Raw genomic sequence first — 24296 nt, forward strand, 5'->3', positions numbered from 1 at the left:
ACATTCCCAGCCAGTGGGCCACGAGCTGGGGAGCAAAGTCCCAGAGAGCCAAGACCCCCTCCTCTCAACAAGCATCACGTGGCCACGGAGCATAAAAGCACGTTCCTAAACCTCCCTAGAGGAGGCGCAAAAGGAAAAAAAAAAAAAGTGAGGAGAGCGGCCAGAGAGAGAGGAAATAATAAAAACAGGGAAGCTGAAGGGGGCGTCAGCAGGCGAAGGCGCTGGTGGCAGGAGGTGGCGGCGGTTACCCTGTTGTCGGCTAATTCTCGGAGCAGCCGCTCGGCCTGCGCCTTCTCCAGTAGCAGGTTTTTCTCCAGCTCGCCAACGCGCGCGTGCTCCAGCTGCGTCTGGGTCTGGTCCACCCGGGGCGGGTGGCGAGGTGGGGACAGGAGAGAGGGGCACAGGGACAGGAAGCCGGAGAGAGAGAGAAAAAGAGAGAGAGAGGCAGGTCATCTTCTGTGCACAAGACAGGAGAGCAGGTCAAGGAAAGAGAGGAGGTCTGGGGAGGCGGGGTGGGGTGGGCCTGCTGCCCGCCCCCTCACTGTGTCCCAGCTGGGTTCGTTCAAGGGCAGAGCACAGACTGCAGCAACCCTGCCCAAGCCGGCCCCTGGAAGGGGCGACAATGGGCACCCAGATCCCTTCTGTCACCCCCCAGGTGGCCCTTCCCCTTGCAGCTCCAGGGGAGGAGGCAAAGCCTACTCCCCCCGCCCCATCGGGGAGCCTAGGGCTGTTTCTCATTTTAGGCACAGAATCCTGCACACAGGAAGCCCCCGTATATGACCCCAGGATTCCTGGCTCCCAGGCCTGTCTTAAAGGTCAAAGAACCGACTGAATGGGAGGTTTTCAAATATACCCACACCATCAGGATGCTCCCGGCCAGGCCTCTTTAGTGGAGGCTGGACTATGCCTCCCACCGCCCTGCCCCAAACCCGGCCCCAGCACTGCCCACTCCCCAGGCCCCGCCGAGGACGCCTGGTCTCCCGAAAGCACAAGAGCGCTTTTGTCGCCGCTTCACAACACCCGCTTCACACACTAACAAAGCCCGACATTCTCAGGGCATCCAGACTGGCATTTGGATTTCCCGTAACAGATCTGCGAGGGCAGCAGGAGGCTGAAGGCCCAGGGCATCCAGAGGGGTCTGGACACCAAGTTCTCCATAGGGAGAAGCCAGGGTCCTCCGTCTGCAGCCTCCTGCTCATCCCGTCATCACCAAGGAGAGACGAGGTGAAAGCAAATCTGAGCGGCAGTTCAGGAGAGGCAGGGCTAAGCACCGTAGCATACTGTGTAAAAACCAAGAATACACCCGGGCAAGGGCAAGGGCAAGGGCAATGGTAGTGTAGACTCACAGTATCGTCCCAGAAATACTCGTGCAATTCATCAAGAGCTATAGAGACCTTTATGTCCTCTTGCCCATGATCTTATTCCTGTGAATTTTCCTAAAGAAACAAATGCCTCATCTTTCTCTCCCCCCAAGAGGGCAGCATGCCCCAGTGCTAAAAAACAGCCCTGCTCAGTCTCTTCCAGAAAATTACAGGCTGAAGATGGTGCCTCAACCCCAGTCTTGCAGGGGCCATGTCACCCCGCTCCTCTCCTCTGATGATAGGCACAGCAATCCTGCCCGGGACCCACACTAGACAGAGCCTGATCACAGATACCATACCTGTGGCCCCAAGGGCAAGAAAAGCCTCCAGCTTCACAATTTCATGGGCAACTTCATTTGGTAGCCCCTACAAAAGGACCCTTCACTATCACTTTCAGAACTCCCAGCCTCCTGGTCCATGGGGGCACGGGAGAACCCAGAGGAGCTGCTTCAGGTAAATTCACCCATAGGAGCTTGGGGCAGGGGGAGAGCCCCTGAAGCCTAGATTTTAGGTGAGATGGACGACCTGGGCTTCATTCTGCTCCAGGGATGCTGCCCAAGGCGTGAGCGGTGGGGCGACCACGCTTACACGCTGACACTCAGGGCAGTGTAAGGGAGGATGCAATTTCTGTCTCACGTGCCAACTTTAGAACCCAAGCCCCGCCCCCCTCCCCCCCACACACACCCGGGGTATCTCGGTTATCTCCCTATCTCACAGCGGCCACTCCAGGGGGAAAACCTCAGGCTCAGAATCATCCAGCAACTTGGGGCAGCAGGAGGCCTAAACCTCAGACTTCCAGGTTCTAGAACCAGGGTCTCCCCACCCCCAAACCAGCCTGACTCCACAGAAGGGAGACATAGACTTCCAGCAGCAACACGGAGCAGTGACAGAAGCTCCTGAAGCGGGGGACTCCTTGTGTCCCTGACCCCGTCCAAATCCCGGAAGCTCGGTGAAGCCTGGCCCGAGCCCTTGACCTACAGCTTTCCCCCTTCTCCTTGCATGCACGGTGTCTACCCCACTCCAAAGCACAAAGTTACTGCCTTGGGACGCCCCTCGGATCACAGAAGGCTGCTATTATTAATTGGGGAGGAGTTTCCCCAACTGCACCAGTGGCTCCTGAAGGTCAGAGGCACGTCGCCCCTCTTAATCTCCCTCCAGGCCTTGAGCTGCACAGCCAGTTCTCAACAAATAGCTGATTCTGAGTTCTGGCTCTTCCCCTTACAATGGGTGTTCCCATGCCAAGGAAAAATAACACCGAGGCGCTATTTAATTCACAAAACACTAACACAAAACCCCTGGATGATAAAACAACAGCAAAACCCCAATATCTTCAAGTCTAAGGTAGCTACCTGACGTCCCCACCAGGGGGGCAGCAGGGAGTGGCACACATTTTCATGAGGCAACATGGTGCCACGCCCATTCAAGAACCACAAAACATGTCCCCAGCCTGTTTTCCAGAAGCATCTCACCGTGCTGTGCCCTGCTCTGGCATCGGGGACAGGAAAGAGCACAAGACAGACAGGGGCCCCCCCAAGGGGCTTACATCCTGGGGAGGGATGCAAACAATACATGACCAGTGAGGATCATTTCAGACTGTGACTTGGCCTAGGAACAGAGCAAGAAGGATGAGGCAAAATCAAGGAGGCAGAGAGGGCCTCTCTGAGAAATATAATTTAAGGGGAGACCTGCAGGAAAAGCAGGAACCGGCTGACCAGGGCAGGGGTGGAGGAGAAACGAGTGTTTCAGGCAGAGGAACCAGCCCGTGCAGAAGCTCAGACAGAGCATGGGGTGTTCTAGCTCAGACAGGAGCCCCACATACCTGGAGCAGGGCTGGATCCCCAGGGTCGCCCCTGGGCTACAGAGCCCGGCTTTTATCTAGAGTAGCGTCACCAGATGTGTGAGCAGGGAAGGGGCAGGATCTGATTTATGTTTTCAAGAGATTTGGTCATATGATATCTGCAGTTTGCTTCAGAATAACCTGAGAGAGGGCTGTGGATGGCGGTGAAACAAGAGTGGCCAGGAGTTGATCATCGTTGAAGCTGGGCGATGGGTAAATGGAAGTGCATCATACCATCCTCTCTACTTATGTTAAAAATTTTTCCAACGTTAAAAAATTTTAAAGATTCTTTTTGAAGGCTATCTGGCTTCAGTGTGGAACAAGAGAGGAAACAGAGGGGCCAAACAGAGGGGTAACTTGTCTCAGGTCACCCACTGTGACCTGGTCCAGGAAGGTGGCGGCGGGGATGAAGACAATTTTGGAGGCAAGGTCAAGTGGGTTTCTGATGGAAGGATGAGGGAACGAGAAGGTTCAAGATGAATTTTAGCTGCGGGGCCTGAGCAACCGTGGGGATTGTGGGGCTAATTACTGAGATGGGAAGGATAAGGGGGGCGCGGGGTGAAGGGGAGGCAGGAACAAATGGAGAGATCTGTTTGGGACACATTACACGTGGGGGGTGCTGTCCTGGGCTGAAGAGCATCTCCCCAAATTTCATGTCCACCTGGAACCTCAGACTGTGACCTCGTTTTGAATAGGGTCTTGCACGTGTAAGTAGTTGCGATGAAGTCATACTGGGTTAAGGTGGGTCTGATGACTAGTGTCCTTATAAGAAGGTCACGTGAAGAGACACAGGAACACACAGGGAGGAAGGCCACGTGACGACAGAGGCAGTGATGCGGCGACAAGCCGAGGAACACCAGTGGCTGCCAGCCATCCTACCAGAGCTGGGAGAGAGGCATGGAACTGACCCCGTCCACACCTTGATTTCAGACTTCCGGCCTCCAGCACTGTGAGAGCATAAATGTGTGTTGTTTGAAGCCACTGAATTGTGGTAGTTTTTTCCTGAAGGCCCAGGAACTATTACAAGTAGCCGTCACTTGCTCTTCCTGGTGCGGATGTCCAGTGGGTATACTGGCGCGGAGCTCAGGGGAGGACCAAGGGAATCATGGGCTTATAAAAGGCATTTAATGCCACAGACTGGACGCTCTCAGGGAGAGTGTAGACTGAGACTGAGCCCCTGGACAGGCCAACATTCAAGGTCAGGAAGGAGGTGAGAGGTTGGAATGGGGCACCTTGGGTAGCTGGGGGAGTAAGGACAGGAGAAGGACAAGCAGAGAACTGGGGCGACATAGCTGGAGGGGGACCAGAAGCTCAAGGATGTATTCTGGGTTTTATTTTTGACTTTTAAGACAGGTGAGGATGAGAGGGACTTTTGCCTTCTGGTTGCCATGAATATAGTCACAATAAAAACAGCAGCAATGGGGCTCCACTGCCCTTGGACTGAATTAGCTGTCTGTCACTGTCTGTCCCACCCCCATGCCTCTCCCAGCCAGGGCTGATTGGATCTGGGCTGGACACCTGATCCAAAGCCAGCCAGCCCATTGGCTAGCCTGGGGCCAACCAGATTCTCCCAAGAGGACAGCTGGGAGACAGTGGGTGCTGGAGCCTGGGCGGATCCAGGAGGATGGGTGTCAGGGAGAAGGGAGCAGATGTACCAAGAGACTTGCAGACACGGTGACAGACAGACAGACTGACCATGAGTCATGAGAAGAGGGAGGCCCCTCAATGGGGGAGAATAGGCTCCATTTCTGATGCTGTTCCTCCTTCCGGTTCCCTGAACTGCCTGCCACTGGGGCTGTGAGACTTCCCTGCAGCCTTTCAGTAACCCCCGGATGACTGGAGTTAGCAGGAGGGGTCTCTGTTCTTTGCAACCCAGAAGCCCCCCCGCCCCCACCCAGCCTCTGCAGGAGGGCAGCCGCCCAGCAAGAGAGCCTGCTAAACATAACCACATGACCTGCCCCCTTGGCTAAGACGGAAACTTACACTGGAACACCCTGATACCAGGCTGGGGTTCCTACACCAGGTTGTGCCCCAGTATCCATCCTTTAAGCTCAGGCAGCAAAACCTGCCCCAACAGGGGCAGCTGTCAGTGACCCTAGATCACACATGTCCCTCCCCGAGCCGTGGTCATCCAGGGACAGGACAGCCATATGCACAATTTTGCTGGACAATGGAAGTCATAGGGGTCTTAACACGGCTTTTTCACAAAATCAGAAACTGTAATTTCCCATTGGAGCTCAGACATGATCTAGTGCAGTGATTCCCAAAGCATGGTCCCCAGACCAGCATCACCTGGCAACTTGTTAGAAATGCAGATTCTCGGGGCCCACCCAGACCTACCGAACGGCCACTCAGGCCAGGGCCCAGAATTTCGTGTCTGAACACACCCTCTAGGTGATGAATTCTCAAGTTTGAGAATCACTGACCTAGTTCAACCTCCTCATTTTATAGAGGAGCAAACAGAGGCCCAGGGAAAGGAAGAGGCTGCCCAAGGCCAGTTAGGGCCAGGACCAGAGTGTGGAGAGGGACTGAACTGACTGCCCCCTACCCCATCTGACGGTTCTGGGAGTCCTTGTCTTTTGTCACCTCCCAGGGAGCAGGAAGGGTCTCAGTGGAAAGGCACTGCTGCCCACCCAACTGTGAGCAGGCCTAGTGAGCCCCGTGGCCTCCAAATGATTTGGTGAGGAGGGCTGGTGTTTGTCTTGGGGGGCAGGGATCCTTAAGTGCTTTACTAATGGATGTGAGCATCCTCCATCCCTCAGCTCAGAAAGGGTGGTTGGATTGGAGAGTGAGAGTGAAAAGGTCCAGACCCCTCGTCCAGGTGCTATAACTGAGGAGGCGCTGTAACTGGCCATTCTTACGGGCTGGATGCAGGAGTCAGGAGTCCTGGGTCCTGGTCCCACTGGCTGCTGACTTGCTCCATGACTGGGAGGGTCTCTTTGCCTTTCTGAGCCTGTTTTCCCGTCTATAAATTCTGTGATTCAACCACAAGCTACTTCCAGCCAAAATTTTATGTGGAATTCAAGACGAACAAAGGGCCCAGAGAACACCTTTAGGGCTACTGCCCAAGAAAGAAGGGACAGGGGAGCCTGGCCACTATGTCCTCAGGCCCAGCTCTGTGGATGCCTTGGGTCCATTCCACCCAGCTGCTGACACAGGAAGCATGGCCCCTCTGGGGTTCCTGGAGCTGAGCCATTCCCACTTCTGACACCTGAGTCTCTCATGACCGCCACTCGCCCCCCCCCCCAGGGTATGATCTTTGACCCTTCCCCATTTCTCCCTTGCAATACCCCCTGCTCCCTCCCAGGGGGCCCAGAGTTGCTGCCTAGACCTCATGGCCATTTGCCCTTCGAGGGCTGGGACTGGGGTGCAAACCTGGGGTGGGGGGGCCTTTGACCATTACCTCCAGGTCTCCCTTGGTGATGGACTCCTCCTCCACTCGGAACTGCAGGTCCTCCACCTTCCTGCAGGGGGAGAGGGGTCTGAGTGAGCTTCACCCAGAGGGGTGGGCTTTGCCAAGTCAGCCATGGCAGAGAGAGCCAAGGCCACAGGGGGCCCAAAGTCCACACTCAGATTATGCAGAAGACACTGCCCAGAGCCCCAAGTTCCTGGAAACATTCAGCCCTCCCAATTTCCTGATCCATGCTCTACACAGAGAACACTGGCTTCTCTAAAATAGACACTGCTTTGGGAAAGATCCCCAGCGTTCTCCTTATTTGCTGCAAGAAATAAATCCTTCCTTCTGCAAAAAAAAAAAAAAAAAAAAAAAAAAATATATATATACACACACACACACACACACACACACACACACACATATATATATATATATATATATATATATATAAAATAGGAATGTTTAATGCAGCATCCTTCCCCCCTAGGGTGGTTGTGGAAATAAATGACAGAATGGATAGTAAATGGAGGCACTAACAGCTCTGTTTTCATCACAGCAGGGAACAGACATGCCACATGGAACAGTCTGTGGGGAAGGAGGCAAGGTGGGCTTCTTCCCCTACTGACCCCATTCTCATTCCCTCCCCTCAAAATCAGGGCCCAGAGTCCCAGCCCCCACTGCTTGGGCTGCTCCCTGATGTGGAGGGCTCCCAACGCCCTGCTGCAGGTGTGGGGCCCACCCTCAAGGAGACACACCCACCCACCCCCAAGAGAGCACAGGGAAGAGACACAGGCACATTACAGCTCACAAAGCTGCTACTCCTGGGGCCTCGTGACAGCTCCCAGCACACAGAGGATGAAACTAAGGCCCAGAAAGGGCCAGTGGCCTGCCCAAGGTCACACAGCAAGTGCAGGGCAATGCTGGGACTTGCACCCAGGCCTCCCTGAACACAACTCCCACGACATCTCAAAGATCTGTTTTTGTTTGTTGGCATCAGGCACGTTGCCATGGGAACCAGATGCGTGGGCCCCACTGACCCTCTCAGGCAGATATAAATAAGCCCTCCTGTCCCCAAGTCAGACAGTAACAACAGCCCGTGGAGCACATGCCTCAGCTGAAAGCCCAAAACCAGACCCAAGCTGGGGGAGGTGGAGGGCTGGGTCTGGGAGGTGCTGCTGTGCAGGGGAGCAGAGGAAGCTGCAGAAATCTGTGTGTCAGCAGCTAGGAGACAAAGAGAGGCTTCTGGGCAGAGGGAAACCCTTGTCAGGCCCTAGTCAGCTCTGAGCCCCACCAGGTGACCCAGGACCAAGTCAGGCCAGAGTCCCCACACAGAGGGAACACAACTCCCACTTGCCACTGGCAGGACAGAAAGAGCCAGTGGCACCACTAACAGGCTGGTGACCTCAGGCAAGTCCCTTCCCTGCTCTGAGCCTCAGTTTTATCATCTGTGACCTGGGGGGCAATACCTGCCTCCTGGGCTAATTGTAAGGCAAAGGGAGACAGAGCAGGTAAAGCTCCCAGCCCCGGGGCTGAGCCCCAGGGGCAAGGTGTTTCCAGGGGCCTTTTCCTACTGCTTCTCTGAGCCTCGGTTTCCTGACACATGAAATGGGAATGAAGCTTCAGGACCCGGGCTGTGAGCTCCACGCGAGGGACCTGATGCAGAAGGGGTGTTCCCTGCGCTGAACTGGGTCACGGGGTGGGGACATCGGATGCACGTCTCCCTAGTGAGAGGTCCCCCCGCCCATCTGGGCGTTCTCATGATGCTGCATGAGCTGGGCAGGGCAGGAACGGTGAACCCCATGTCAGGAAGGAAAACAGTGACGTATGTAGTATCTCCCATGTGCTCAGTGTCATGCTGGGTGCTTTACTGGAGTTATCTTGTAAGTCCTCCCAACAGCCTGCAGAGATGGGGATCATCACCCCACTTTGCAGATGAGAGGACTAAGGCCCGCAGAGCTCATGTCACCAGCCCAGGTGACACAGCCAGTACGTGCTGGAGGCGGGGTTTGTGCCTGCTGGTCCTGAGCCTTGCTTTTCCTGGTCATCCTTAATGAGGCTCTGGGAAAGTGTCCCCCCAGGACCAGGACAGGAGTGACACCTACCTCCTCTCCTCCTCCAGCTGGTTGGACAGGTCCACCTTCTCTTTCCGCACGCTCTCCACCAGCAGCCGGGCCCGCTGCAGCTTCTCCTCTGCCTCTGCAACATACTGGGCCCCGAGCGAGGGCCAGGACAGGGTCAGCCTCCGCCTGGGGACCGGGAGCCAGGTGGGGGAGGGGTGGGTGTGGAGGTGGTGCGAGGAGCCAGGCCTGGAACTCAGCCACCCCTACTCCCCTGCCAGCCCTAGTCTGACCGGAACCATGGACCTAGATGTGAGGGAAGAGGGCTGGCTGAGTGCTAGGAACGGGAATCTCAGGTCCACCTGCCCCCAGTACCTGCCACCTCCCTCAGCCCTTGAGGGCCTAAGACCTATTGTCTTGTCAAGGCCCCTGTCACGGCACACACGTGAGCTTGGCCTTAAAAATTCCAGAAGCCGAGGGAAGAGTGAGCCAGGCTCCAAATGGGGACAGGGGCCTAGGAGGGAGCTCCCATGTGGGGAACAAGCATCAGGGAAGAGTACACACATGACAGCAGCAGAGTCAAGGCTATGGGCGAGGACTTCCTTCCCTGAAACCCAACCCAGGAATCTGCTCGAAAGCATAATCTGAAATGTGGACAGATGTACCCCAAAAATGTTTACATCAGTATTATTTAGAAAAAGTGAGGAATTGGAAAACAACCTAAACACCAGCAGGGGACAGGCCACGTCAGTAAGGACAAGCCCGTGACAGACGGCAATGCAGTCGTTCAAACGGGGAAGAATTTTCCATGACCTAGAAATCATGCTCGCACTATAGGAGGTAGGAAAAAGCAGGATACGCAAGTTTGTATCGAGGTTCTGGAGGTAGAATGTGGACCTACCATTGGAAGGAAATTCACCAGGAGGATGAGGAGTGTTGGTAACATGCATCTCAGTTTTCTCTGCACACCCCAAGTTCTCCTCACTGAGCGTGACTGAGGGACAAGACTGGCCCGAGGAGACCGCTGGTGCCCTCTGGGTGCTCCATGGCCCTGCCTGCCCACCCACCTGCTCATGCTGTGCCTTGAGCAGGGCGATCTCCTTCTCCACCTCACAGATGTGGCTCGTGGCCTTGGCCACCTCGGCCCGCTCCAGGTCCCGTTCAGCCAGCAACTGCTCTATGTGCTGCTGTTTCTCCTTCAGCGCCTCTTGCAAGGCAGTCGTGCCCGAGATCTTGCGGGCATAGCGCGAAGAGGTCTCCGTGAGCTGCAGGAAGGCGTGGGTGCAGGCAGGACTCAGGGATGTGGATCACCGTCCAGGCAACCCACCACTACCCAGCAAGTGGCGGCCCCAAGTGCCTCAACTGCTGGGGTTCGGTTCCTCCCCCTCCCAGGGCCCTAGACACTCTGCCTAGGTATGTAAAGGGAATCACGATGTTTGCAACCCAGGGAACTCCCTGCTCCCAGGAGAGTCACAGCCCCTGGGGGTCCGCCTCATGGTGGGCTCCCTCACCTGGGCCACCTTCTCCTGGACTAGGAGGAACCGCCCGTGTAGACAGAGCTCTGCTGAAAGGGCAACCTCACCTTCCCTCCTCACCCAAGGTGGCTGTGCCAGCCTTTCTAAAGCACCTGCCCTGCACCTGTATAACCTGCGTGCACCTGTATTACCTGCCCTGCCTCTGTATGACCCTCTTTAACTCCCAGGGAAGGGCTTAAGCTACTGACAAATCGGTAATATAAAAATAACAATAAATGTAAATGGGTCAATTTCTCTGTTAAAAAAATATACACTTTCATCTTTATTCAAAAACTCCAAACTGACGGATGCCTGGAACCAGAGCAAGTCAGGGGACAACTGGGTCTCTCTGTCCCCACCCCACCCCCATACACACACCAGGGTATCCCTCACCAGGCCACTGCGGCTGGGCCGGCCCCCCACGGAGGAGGCCACAGAGCTGACGGAGCTGATGGAGGAACTGCTGGGACTGTGGGTCAGTGCCGAGACTCCCATGGCCATGCGCTTGGTCTTCTTGGCCTTGGCTGGGCTGGTGGATGGGAAGCCGATGCGGATTACCTTGTGGATGGGCGCGAAGAGGCCAAACTTGGGCGGGCACTGGAAGTACCTGGAGAGGTAGGAGAGACCATGCTGCTGTCACGGCCCCACAGCCTACAGCCTGGCCTGCCTCCCCTACCTCTTCAGAGCCCAGCAGAGAGAGGCTTCTCCTGGGGGACCCATCACCCACACCCTAAGACTGATAGACAGGACTCCCAGAAAGGGAATAGAGGTGAGCAGGGCCTGATATTCTGTATAGCCATGAACAGCAGTTGGGCATATTTCTGGGAGATGGGGAAATAACAATTACCGAGCACCTGCTCTATGCCAGTCCCTTTACATAAATGCTCATTTTGATCCCCCAACCACTCTATTGTTATCCATAGTTCACAGATGAGATTTAGGCTCAGAGAGGTTAAGTAACCTGCCCACAGTCACACAGCTGGTTAAATGGCAAAGCTGAGACTGGACCCAGTGGACTCCAAAGCCCACTATGCTTTGGGTCCCACACATCAGTCAGAGGTCCCCAGCCATATCTGCAGCCCCACTCTCATGGCTGCCCCTGGACCACCCCCAACCCCAAGGCTCTCTGCCCATGAAGCCCCCGAATGGAGAAGCAGAAGCCGGAAGGAGGCACCTTAGGGGTGGGGTGAGGGATGCTGCCCAACCTGCCCCTGAATTCTGAAAGCAAGAGTAAGTTGAGAGAAACATCCGTCTTGAAAACAGGAAGGCAAGTGTTGTCATGGAACTCTGGATCATCTTCTCTCAAAACCTCTAGCCATGGATTCCACGTGGAACCAGGGACCTAGTTCTGTCCAGTTTCCTGTTCACCTTGAAACTGCCACCCCACCCTGCCTCTTCCCACATTCAGGTCTTTGTGCAGCCTAACCCCCAGCCTAGCACACCTTCCTTCTCAGAGCTGTCACAGCCTCACCTGGATGACAGAACCTAGCCCAGGGACAGCCAACACAGGCTCGCGGGCCACCTTGCCTTAGCCCCACACCCCTGACGCTGCTCAACCATAGCATCACCCCCCCCCACCCTCAAAGGGCCCAGGCATGGCCTTAGACCCTCTCGACCCAGCATTCCTGGCAGTCAATTCCCTTTAATCAGAGATGCTGAGAAACCTGGGACCCAGCTGTGACCCTAACCTTGGCTGTACAGCACCAGGCACTGTCTGATTATTTCCTGTGTCACCCAGGGCAACTCTCAGAAGGCAGGACCCCTGCCTCTCCTTTTCTGGTGCTCCCACCTCACTTAGTCATGGGTGGCAGGGGGAGGGGAACCCAGGGACAGATGACACTCCTAGTGCTTACTCGTGACTCTCTGTGTGACCTTGAGCAATGACCTCTCTGGCCTTGGTTCTCTGATCTGTAAAATGGGGTGATATTCCCACCACCTGCTTCTGTGAGCTGCTACGACAGAAGGGAGGTGGTAGCATCTATACATGGTGTCTGGCACAGTCACCCAGATGCTCAACACTGGCATTCTCAGATGCCCCAACCCTGACCCCTGCACCCACCCCAGGAGAAGAGGACTCCCTTCCTCCCTCCCCGCCATACCTGGTGCCCGCCACTGCCCCATCGTTCTTCCCAAGGGGCTCGTCCAGCTCCACGCCACACCACTCGCCCTTGGCAAAGTCTGTCTCCCCGACGTACCGTACCACGCCAGTCTTCGTCCCACCAACCTATAGGCACACATAGAGACTCAGGTCCAGAGGATGCAGTGGAAACTGCAGAGATGGCACAGGCACCCAGGTGCCTGGGCTCATTCCACCCCTCCCTTCCAGTGTGCAAGGGCCAGGGGAGATGAGGGGGAGGCCCAAGGACAGTTGGGAGGGGTACAGGTATAAACAGTGCTTCCCAGGGCTGTCCCGAGCAAGAGCTCTGGAGTCAGAAAGACAGACCTGCATTCAAACTCTGCCACTTACAAGCTGTGTGAGCTTGGGCAAGTTACCTAACCTCTCTGAGCTCCAGCATCTTCATCTGTCAAAATGGCTTTTGTGAGGATTAAGTACGAAATGTGCAGTGTCTGGAGCATACTAGAGTCTCAATAAATGTTATCCTTAAAAATGGTTTGGGGGTGGGAGGGAGACGCAAGAGGGAGGAGATGGGGGATATATGTATATGTATAGCTGATTCACTTTGTTATAAAGCAGAAACTAACACACCACTGTAAAGCAATTATACTTCAATAAAGATGTTAAAAAAAAAAAAAAAGGTTTAGGGAATTCCCTGGCTGTCCAGTGGTTGGGACTCCACGCTTTCATAGCCGAGGGCCTGGGTTCAATCCCTGATCAGGGAACTGAGATCCCACAAGCTGAGCTGCACTGCCAAAAGGAAAAAAAGAATGGTTTGAATGGGGGTTGCCAGGAGCTGGGCAGGAAGGGAAGTGGGGAGTTGTTGTTTAATGGGAATACAGTTTCAGTTTCGCAAGATGAAAAAGATCTGTTGCACAACAATGTGAAAATACTTACTACTAGTGAATTGTAAGCTCAAAAATGGTTAAGAAGGTAAATGGTATGTTACTTGTATCTTACCACAATTAAAAAAACTCACAGGACAGGCCAATAATCAGGAATATTACAGTAACAATGATTTTAAAAACTTTCAAGTTATATATATACATAAAGTTTTATTTATATATATATATATATACATACATATACATATATATATATATATACATATATATACTTCCAAAGCCTTAAAAAACCCTGTAAGTTTCTCCATCTCTCCCCAGAAGCACTTTCACTCTTTAAGATGAAGCTTTTTGGTGTTGACCTCCATACTTCTAAATGACATGCTAATATTGCTACTTGTCAATTTTTCAATTTGGGGGTGACATCCATCTACGTCTCATCGGGGAAGGGGAGGCGTTCCCTCCCCAGCACCAGGCTGCACACACCCCTACTGGGTTTCTACCCCTGCCACGCAGTGATGGCTTCATTTTGATCAGTCTCCAGGTTGACGGTGCTGGGACTAAGCAAACACTACTCACAGACGTGGACGGGCAGATGCAGATAATTTTCCCTCCCAGCACTAATTTTTCCCTACAGATAACAACTGTCTTTTATGATTGTTTGCCTAGTTTTTATGGCCCTTACACTAATTTAACCTAAACTCTTTCAACTGCCTAAATCTCCAGAGCCCCTTTGTGAGTTGTGGTGTGTAAGCTTAGTTGCCCTGCAGCATGTGGGATCTTAGTTCCCCCACCAGGGATCGAACCCGTCTCCTCTGCATTGGAAGGCGGATTCTCTTTTTTTTTTTTTTTAAGATTTTTTGATGTGGACCATTTTTTTTAAAGTCTTTATTGAATTTGTTACAATATTGTTTCTGTTTTATGTTTTGGTTTTTTGGCCCCGAGGCATGTGGGATCTTAGCTCCCAGACCAGGGATCAAACCCGCACCCCCTGCATTGAAAGGCGGATTCTTAACCACTGGACCACCAAGGAAGTCCCTAATAGACTTTGTTTTATAGAGATATTTTAGGTTTCTGGAAAATTTGAGCAGAAAATACAGAGAATTCCCATATATCCCCTCACCTCTCGCCCCTACAGTTTCCCCTCTTATTAACATCCTGCATCAGTGGGGTGCATTTATTACAATGGTGAGCCAACAAATTGTTATTAACTAAAGTCCATAGTTTACATTAGGGTTCACTCTTGGTGTTGTACATTCTATGGATTTTGAGAAATATATATAATGACTCGTACCCACCATTACAGTATCATACAGAATAGTTTCACTGCCCTAAAAATACTGTGTTCTACCTATTTATCCCTCCCTCCCCCACCCCATGGTAACCAACGATCTTTTGGTTGGTTGGTTGATCAAAACTGTTGGTTGATCAAAACTGTCCCCAAAGTTTTGTCTTTTCCAGAATGTCATTCAGTTGGAATCATATAGTACGTGGCATTTTCCCACTGGCTTCAGTCACTTAATACTATGCATTTAAGGTTCCTGAATGTCTTTTCATGGCTTGACAGCTCATTTCTTTTTAGCCTTGGGTAACACTCCACTGTCTGGATGCACCTTAGTTTATTTATCTATTCACCTACTGAAGAACATCTCGGTTGCTTCCAAGTTTTAGTAACTAGGAATAAAGTTGCTAGAAATATTTGTGTGCAGGTTTTCATGCAGATATGTCAACTCATTTGCGTAAGTACCAAGGAGCAGGATTGCTGAATCATATGGTGGGAGTATGTTTAGTTTTGTAAGAAGTGGCCAAACTGTCTTCCTAAGTGCCTGTGCATTTTGCATCCTGGCCCTCCCCAGCAATGCACCAGAGTCCCTGTAGTTCCACTAAGGGACTGTCCCTCCCCACACCCCCACTGGGGGGCAGGCTGGGCCCCAGTCTCCGGAGGGATGAGCCCCACCCGCTCCTTTTCCAGCACCTGAGGGTTATCTGTGAGGCTGGAGTCCCCGCTGGCCTGGGCCAAACACCGACTACATCCCGGGTCTCATAAAACAAGGGAGGTGGGCAGACTGAATTTATCTGTTTCTCCTGGATTTTCCTCTGAGGAAGTTAAAATAGGTGCCTCGTTTAAAATAAACCCATGCGTCTCGCCCACAAGGACAGACAGCTCTGCGATCAGGAGGCTGGGGCAAGTCCCCCCATCTCACAGGGCAGCCGTGAGGGTCCAGTGAGGGGCTCATTTCCAAGGCCTGGAGCAGCACCTGCCGGGCCGCTGTGGCGGAAGAGCAGAGCAAGCGGGGAAGGAGGGGGTCCTGGCAGGAAAGAGGCTGCCCGGGAGAGACGGGCAGGTGAGTGGTGGCATTGGGCCACCTTCAGGGAGATGAGGAGACAGAGGTGAGCAGCCCCTCTCGGTGATCCTCCCTGACCATGTCCACGGTCGCTGATCTCAACAGCTAGTGAGGGGCATCTGGGGCTCAACTAGCTTTTGCAGCATCGACGTCACACACGTGGTACCTCACTCGCTCTCAGGACCACCTGGCAGGGCCGTGAGTCATTCACTGAGCAGGAAGGTTTGAGCGCCTTCCTGGCACCAGGCTCCGTTGCAGGCACTGGGGGTGCAGCCATGTGAGCAAAACACCCCAACCTTCCTCGTCAGGGCGGGAAGCAGACAGCCCAGCAGTAAGTGAGTAAGTGCTGTCATTCCAGGAGGATGACAAGGGCTACGTGGAACCCTACGGGGCACCGGAGGGCCCCGTCTCCAAGAGGTGACATTGGCGCAGAGGCCTAACGGAAGCGGGGCAGTGAGCTGCGGGGAGCCCTGGGGTCAGAGTCCCAGGTGGAGGAGGTCAGCAGGGCACAGCAGAGGCACTGGCCTGGTACGGGAGCAAAGAGAAGGAGGCCGGGGTGGCCGAGTGCAGCCAGGACGGAGGGCGAAGTCGGATCATACGAGGGTGGGCGGGCAGACCACAAGGGTCTGGGGGCCATGGGAAGCTGGGTGGGTTTTAGCCCACGTGAGATGGGGGCTCCTGGAGTGTTGGGCCCTGAGTGGGGGCAGGGAGACCAAGGAGGGGGCGGTTCCATTGTTGGAAAGAGGGGAGCTGCCCACAGAGGTGGTGGGCTGGGGACCCATTTGGGTGTATTTTGGAGGCAGCACCAGAGGCCTGATTATGAATCACGTGGTCAGGAGGAGAGGAAAAACAGGACGTAAGGCCAACTGCCAAGTTCCTGGATTGGTCTGCTGGAGACACACGTGTGCCATTTACTGAGATGGGGAGGACGGGGGGAGCAGGTCGGGGATGGGGGTTGGTTGTGTTATAGTTTGAACTGTGTTCCCCAAAAAGATATGCTGAAGACCTGACTCCCACGACTATGAGTGTAACCTGATTAAAAAATAGGGTCTCTTATGGGAGTTCCCTGGTGGCCTAGTGCTTAGGATTCCGGGCTTTCACTGCCGTGGCCCGGGTTCAGTCCCTGGTTGGGGAACTGAGATCCCGCAAGCTGTGTGGCACAGCCAATAAACAAACAAACAAATACATAAATAAAAATAGGGTCTTTTAGATGTGATCACGTTAGGATGAGGTCATTAGGGCGGGCCCTAATCCAATATGACTGGTGTCCTTATAAGAGAAGAGACACGGAGGGAAGAAGGCCATGTGAAGACTGAGGCAGAGATGCAAGAAATGCACCTATTAGCCAAGGAACGCCGAGGAGTGCGGGCAACACCAGAACCCAAGAGAAGGGTATGGAGCAGATTCTTCCCTTGATCCTTCAGAGACAGCATGGCCCTGCCAACACCTGGGATTTCAAGTGTCCAACCTCCAGAACTTGGAGAGCGTACATTTATGTTTTAAGTCACCCAGCTTATGGTACTTGTTACAGCAGCCATAGGAAACTAATGCAGGTTAAGTGGAGATGTTGACTAAGGGCTTGACACACGAGACAGGAGATGGAACCCTGGGCAGTGTGATGCCCACATATGCTTGAACTGTCCTAAGTCACGGGCCTGGATGGTTCCATCAAGGGAGAGACAAGCTGAGGCTGGAGTTCTGACCTGATGCTGGGAAGAGGAAGAGCAGGGAGGTAGGAGGAACCAGGGGAGTGTGTGGAATCCCAGGAGGTGAGGGAAGAAAGTGCTTCTAGAAGGAGGCAGGGAGAGATGGTGGCCGATTCTGCTAAGAGGTGAAGTAAGATGAGGACTGAGAACTGACCATCGTACTTGGAATGTGAAGGGTCCTGGTGGCCTTGGGGGGGGGAGTTCCCTAGAGTGATTGGTGATGGGGAGAGAGCAGGAGGTGGAGACCACGGTCACGGATGGGCCTCTTAAGGGGTTTAGCTGAAGGGAGGACAGAGAAATGGGCAAATAGCAGGAGGAAGACAAGGGGCTGGGGGAGAGTCGGGAAAGGGGGAATGTGCAGGGGAGGAGGGAGGCTGTCTGCAGGGGGCGGGTGGAAGGGGCTGGCCTCGGACAAGAGCTGGAGGTTGGGACCCTGGACTGGACAAAACCAGCTGGAGGGAAGGCAGAGTGCGCAGATGCTGGCGGGTTTGGTGGTGGACACCAGCCCTGTTCTTCCCGGGAAGCACAGAAGAGTCACAGCTGAAATGTGGGGGAGGGGCAGGAGTTGGCAATTTTTTGGAGAGAAGATGGTTATGAATATTACAGAAGAAGAGACTGAGGGTCAGAGAGGCTAAGCGGCAGGTAGTGAGTGGCCCAGCTGACTCCCCCAAGTAGGTCTGCGGGCCTCGGGTCCGTCCTCTCCCCAGCCCAGCACATGGGGGAATCGGTCATTTGTCCTCCCAGGCACGTGGATACTTTAAAGAAAAGGTGGGAGGGGCCAGATAGAGGCTACTGCACAAACTCAGGCCAGAATTCCCCGACTGTGACCCTGGGAAAAAGGGAGACATATCAGCACTTCCCTGGCAGTCCAGTGGTTAAGAATCCACGCTTCCACTGCAGGGAGCACGGATTCGATCCCTGGTCAGGGAACTAGGATCCCGCATGCCGTGCGGTGTGGCCAAAGGGAAAAAAATAAAAAAGGGAGACATTCTGGAGTCTTCCTAGCCTGGGGTCAGTCTGACCTCCCAGGCCCTGCCCCTCTAGGAAATGGGAGGACTAAAGGCCACACCCTTGCCCCCTGCCATCCAGCCAGAAGCCCCATGACAACACAGAGGAAGCAGGAGGCAGATCTAGTACCTCCTGGGCCCCCTGCCTTACCTGGCTCTGCCCCCCATTAGCAGAGCCTGAACACGGATGCCCAGCAGCCCTGTGTGCTCGGTGGGCCACCGAGTCCCCTCCTGCTCACCCCTCCCTGCTCCCAACAAACGCCAGCTCCCTCTGCCTGAGCACCCAGGACAGCAGCCCCCAGGATGCCCCCTGGCCGGTCCTCACAACCCTCTCCCATCTACAGCTAGGCTCACACTGGGCATCACAGCACTTGCCCCTCAGCTGCGAAGACTCTGGGGTGAAGAAACAACACTCAGAGCAAGGAAAGAAAACCAGCCTTTCCCGAGGGCTCACTACACGCCGGGAGTCTTCCTTATTCTATTTATTTATTTGTTTGTTTATTTATTTATGCCACGCCATGGCATGCGGGATCTTAGTCCCCCGATCAGGGATGGTACCCATGTCCTCTGCAGTGGAAGCTCAGAGTTTTGACCACTGGACCACCAGGGAAGTCCCTTCCTTATTCAATTTATACAAATCCTACGAAATGGGAATATCAGGCCCATTTTAAAGACGAGGAAACTGAGGCTCAGCACCCTGCCCTGGGACACTGCTGTGAGGGGGCAGAGCTGAGCTCACGCCCAGGCCTGTACACCCCAGAGGCCACCTTGCAGCCTCTACGCGACAGATGGCCCTGCTGGGTGTCTGTTCTCAGCAGAGTGGTGGGAACTTGACCGGGGCCTGAGGAGAGAGGGAGACACCTGCAGAGAGAAAACCTCATTCCTCATCTCTCAGGAGGCTGGTCCCACACTGCCCAGGCCAGCTGCCGAGGGGGGCAGCAGGCAGGACACAGGCCTGCAGAGAACCTACCCACCCAGTGCAGAGGGGCCGGGCTGCTCAGACTGCCTCGCGGGCTGGTACACTCTGGGTTATCTGCAAGGCCAGGCTGGCACCGGCAGGGAGCTTTGGGATACGCCGGGAGAGGGTGCCAGCAGTACAGGCGATTCCCTGGAAAGGTTTCTTGGTCCACCCTCCTCAGGATGCTTCTGTGGCCAGTACATGAAGGGACATAAAGGGGCAGAGACTTCACGTACTTGGAGATGCTCCGCTCAGAACCCGCTTCAAGGAAGCCCTTGCTGCCCTGCTGCGCGGAGCCCCTCGCCTGAGATGGGGCACTCACGTGCGGTGACTGAGCGAGGCCGGGGCAGAAAGGCCCGGACACGTTGGCTCAGCATGGGACGCTGTGATGGGCAATCTCGCTCCAGAGCTGCCCCAGGTTGGCCGAGACTCTGTCTGGCCTGCAGAGCAGTCTGACTTCTCCCTCTGCCCAATCTTTCACAGAAGTTAAAAGCCCTAAGAAACACCCCAAACCCCACCTTGGCGCCTACTTTTGGAGAATCTGACCCTCCACAGCAACCTATGGGCCATCTGACATCTTTGGGGGTCAGAGCTCTCCCATTACCCCACTGACATCCACTCCTTGCGGCTTTGGCCCTGGGGCACCTCTTGGAGCCACGAGCAACCAGCCAGGCTTCTTCCTTCCTGAGACAGCCTCCTCTGGTCCTTGCTAATCATACCCCATGCTGGCAACTGTAGCTGACCAAGATACTTCCAGCCCTCCACCTGGACTGCTGGATCCACTCGGGGTGGGGGGGATACAGAGGACATTCCAGGACTGGTAGATAGAAGCCCAGAGCTCCTGTTCCAGGCCAGCCCATGATGTGCTGTGTGACCCCAGGCAACCGCTCACCCTCTCTGACCTTCACAGTCCTTCCCTGTACAATGAGTGATTAAGGCCCGGTGGTCTCTGCCCCAGCAGGCCTGTCTGAGTCTGGATCAGCCCCTGGGTGGGGCTGTCTTCCTACCCCTCTTCTGTGCCACCAGTTCTCAAGCTGCCTTTCTACATAGTCTCGGTTCCTGCTTCTCCGTTAATTCCCCTGGAATGTCTCTTCTCTTCCATGACCTAAATCCCAAACTAATGGCTGGCTCCAGAGTCTGCCGCACCAGCCCTGCTGCCTCTGGAGCAACAACCCTAAAACCACGCGGACAGACCCACTTCCTGGGATGGACCCTTGGGACCACACCTTGGGGGACACACACAGCAGCTATGTCTCAGGCCAGCTAGGCAGCTGAGTGCCCCCCATAGGCTCCCCGGGCCTGGGAGGTGCCCAGGACCAAAGGGAGTGGTGGGTGTTCCCGGGCAGAAGGAAATGGAGAGGCGGCCTGGGGTGCCAGGGTCCCACCAGGCTGGGCCACTGGGCCTGGGTCCCGTCTCAGCTGTGCCAGGCATGTTCTAAAAGGCTGTGTGTCCTTGGACAAGTCATTGCATCTCTCTGCTCCCACCTCTGCCATGCGCCCCAACTCCACACACCCAGGATCCTTGAGTACTACCCCAAACTCACCCAGTCCGAGCTATGGGAGCACTCAGGGAGGGAGGATTTCAGAAGAGGAAGTTGGGGTGGAATACAATGATTCGATGCTGGAGGAATTTCAGGGATTAGCCAGAAAGGTTATCTGTGTGTATGTGTGTGTGTGTGTGCGTGTGCATGTGCGTGTGTGTGTGTGTGTGTGTGTGTGTGTGTGTCCTCGGGCGGGGGAGGGGCCGAGGGCAGGAAGGACAAAGGCAGGACAACCCAGCTCTGCCACTTCCACTCTGGGTGCTGTGGGAAACTTAGGCCTCTGATTCTCATCCTCAGCCTGTAAAATGGAACAATGAACATCTGCGTCGTGGGCAGCTGGGGTAGTAAGAGGTGAATCCATGCAGTTCAGTGTGGAACTCCAAACCACACCTGAAAATTCTGCCAATTTGGCTCTGGCAGGCATGTGACAAGATTCCCAGTATTTAAGTGACACTATTCCAGGAAGGTCAGGCATGTTCCCCCTGTGTCACCCTCTCAGGGGTTCCTCCGGGGGCCAGGGCCCCTCAGGGTTGAAGAGGAAATGGATTCTGTGTGTAAAGTTCTTGGCACAAGGCTCCGCTCCCAGCAAGCACTCGGCCAGTGGAAGCCAAGGACATGCAGGCCGACGTGAGCCGCTGTGTGACCTCAGAGAGGCTCCCTGAGCTCTGAGTCCCTCCCTGTGCCCAGGACCCCATGGCCCAGGGAGAATGCCCACCCTTCATGGACTTTAATGCTGATACCAGCTAACACTTCACAGAGCTTACTTGGAGCCAGACCACCTTCTAAACACTACATATGCAGCAGGTGAACTTTTTTTTTTTTTTGGCCATGCTGTGCGGCTTATAGGATCTTAGTTCCCCAGCCAGGGATCGAACCTGGGCCCAGGCAGTGAAAGCACAGAGTCCTAACCACTCAACTGCCAGGGAATTCCCAGCAGGTGAACTTTTATCCCCACCTTACAGGTGAAGAAACTGAGGCAGAGAGAGGATAAACAACTTGCCCACGACTATTTGGCGAGTACACGGACCTCCTGGGGTAGTGCTGAGGCCCAAATGAAACCAGGATCCAGAGGTATCACTGAAGAGCAGCGTAACTTAACGGACATAAATTCTGTTATTTATGTTCAAAAATAACAAATATTGTTCTTGCCTTTGACCCGGGTCAGAAGCAGATTTGTGGCAGGTGAAGCTAACGTAGCTTAGGTAATCAGAGCCCCTCACATACACCAGCCTCTCTGGAGGCTCTGGGTGGGGAGGGCCCTGACAGTACATTCATGGGATCACATGATTTGTAAAATTTGCGAAAGCAATATTTTTTGTATTGTTGATTCCTAAAAAGCCCCCATCCTCAAATTGTATAAGCTCAGGCCTCTACCTTCATTCATGTCCAGGATATAATTTGTTAAAGGGAGGGGTAGGGATAGGAAGATGATGGGCCAGGTGTTTACAGAAGGCACAAGGGAGAAGTAGCAAGTCCCATGGTCGGCCGAGCCAGCTGGATCCTGGCTGTGCACAGCGGTCCAGGCTGGAGGACTAACCCAAGGGAAGCTGTGGACTAGGGTGGGGCACGTGGGGCTCCATCCTTGAGGTGAAAGTAAACCCCTCCTTCAAATTCCTCTCCCCAACCCACCAGAATCCAAGCATGTCCTGTTCCCAGGGCAGTCACAGTTGATGAGTGAATAAAGGAATGAATGGCCCAGCACTTCCTGGCTGAGTGGCCCTGGGCAGGTTGTTTTCCAGGGCTGGGCCCAGTTTCCTCATCTGTAAAATGGGGAGATAACACCCATTGCGTAAGGCAGTGGGGAGAACCAAAAGAGACAAGGTGCAGAACGTGCTGGGCGTGGATACGCCCTGGAGAAAGCGTGTTTCAAACCAAAGGATGCAACCCAGTCTCAGGCTGGGAAGTCACTGGAGCCCGTCTGCTGCTACTGCCAACCCTGCTGAAGGGCTGCAGTCTGGCGGAGATTTCCAGAGCAGGGCCTGCCTCGTGACAGCTTGAGTGCCCCCTGCTCAGTACGTCCAGTTCTCACTCCCTGAGGGGGGAGCAGGTGCAAGGGGAGTTCCAGGCAGGATCACACTGGGGTTAAACCTCTCTCCTCTCCCAACCTGAGGAGCATTCAGGGATGGTCAATAACCCTAAGGGGCTCCACTGCCTACCCCACAGGGCACTCACATGACACTATCCAGGTCTTGCACAGCCAGAGCCCTTGGTAACTACAATGCACTTCCACGGCCAGCAGCTTCTCAATGATCCCAACAAAAGTATCACACGGGAGTTATCTATGCCTGTTTTGCTGAATGGACAGATGATGAATGAATGGGAATGAGGCCCAGTTAAGTGAATCGCCCAGCATCACACAGCTGGGAAGTAGCAGCAAAGGCACGAACCTGGGCCTGATTTCCCTGCAGTGGCCATGGCCAGCAGGTGCCCTCAGATCCCAGGCATCCCCAAGGACAGCTCAGTGAGACTGTAAGCCAGCTTGCCTGATCACTCTGGGTTATAGCTGATTAGATGTCTGAACCACCCAACCTTGCGCCAGGGGTCTTTTTTTTTTTAATTGGAGTATAGGTGATTTACAATGTTGTGTTAGTTTCAGGTGTACAGCAAAGTGAATCAGTTATACATATACATATATCCAGTCTTTTTTGGATCCTTTTCCCATATTGGTCTTTACGGAGTATTAAGTAGAGTTCCCTGTGCTATACAGTAGGTCCTTATTAGTTATTTATTTTATATATAGTAGTGTGTATATGTCAATCTTCCAATTTATCCCCCCCTTTCCTCCCTGGTAACCATAAGTTTGTTTTCTATGTCTGTGGCTGTATTTCTGTTTTGTAAATAAGTTCATTTGTACCATTTTTTAAAGATCCCACATATAAGCAATATCATATGATATTTGTCTTTCTCTGTCTGACTTACTTCACTCGGTATGACAATCTCTAGGTCCATCCACGTTGCTGCAAATGGCATTATTTCGTTCTTTTTTATGGCTAATATTCCATTGTATATACATACCACATCTTCTTTATCTGCTCCTCTGTCAATGGACATTTAGGTTGCTTCCCTGTCTTGGCTACTGTAAATAGTGCTGCAGTGAACACTGAGGTGCATGTATCTTTTCAAATTATGGTTTTCTCTGGACATATGCCCAGGAGTGGGATTGCTGGACCATATGGTAGTTCTATATTTAGTTTTCTAAGGAACTTCCATACTGTTCTCCATAATGGTTGTACCAATTTACATTCCCACCAACAGTGTAGGAGGGTTCCCTTTTCTCCACACCCTCTCCAGCATTTACTGTTCGTAGATTTTTTGATGATGGCCATTCTGAGCCGTGTGAGATGATACCCCATTGTAGTTTTGATTCGCATTTCTCTAATAACATCTCAACATCTCTCAGTGATGCTGAGCGTCTTTTCATGTGCTTTTTGGCCATCTGTATGTCTTCTTCGGAGAAACATCTATTTAGATCTTCTGTCCTTTTTTTGAATAGGTTGTTTGTTTTTTGATATTGACTGCATGAGCTGTTTGTATATTTTGGAGATTAATCCCTTGTCGGTTGCTTCGTTTGCAAATATTTTCTCCCATTCTGTGGTTGTCTTTTCATTTTGTTTA

The 24296-nt window shown here is 53.6% G+C and overlaps 1 protein-coding gene across 6 annotated transcripts in view; it reads right to left on the reverse strand.

Annotated features, from left to right (window-relative positions):
- CLIP2 (CAP-Gly domain containing linker protein 2) overlaps nt 1-24296 on the reverse strand; it is a 78042-nt gene that overhangs the window by 18758 nt on the left and 34988 nt on the right. For 5 of the 6 annotated variants that reach the window (XR_009703570.1, XM_061210175.1, XM_061210174.1 and 2 more), the window contains exons 4-9: nt 12266-12390; nt 10560-10773; nt 9720-9917; nt 8698-8801; nt 6602-6662; nt 249-353 (exon numbers count right to left, since the gene is read on the reverse strand). Coding sequence is in view for 5 of the 6 variants with exons in the window: in XM_061210175.1 (XP_061066158.1) it covers nt 249-353; nt 6602-6662; nt 8698-8801; nt 9720-9917; nt 10560-10773; nt 12266-12390 (807 nt within the window). In the remaining variant the exon portion in view is untranslated. The remainder of the gene's footprint in view (nt 1-248; nt 354-6601; nt 6663-8697; nt 8802-9719; nt 9918-10559; nt 10774-12265; nt 12391-24296) is intronic. The other variant, XM_061210176.1, reaches the window with a different exon arrangement.

This window comes from Eubalaena glacialis, chromosome 13 (genome assembly GCF_028564815.1).
Source record: "Eubalaena glacialis isolate mEubGla1 chromosome 13, mEubGla1.1.hap2.+ XY, whole genome shotgun sequence".
Lineage (NCBI taxonomy): Eukaryota > Metazoa > Chordata > Mammalia > Artiodactyla > Balaenidae > Eubalaena > Eubalaena glacialis.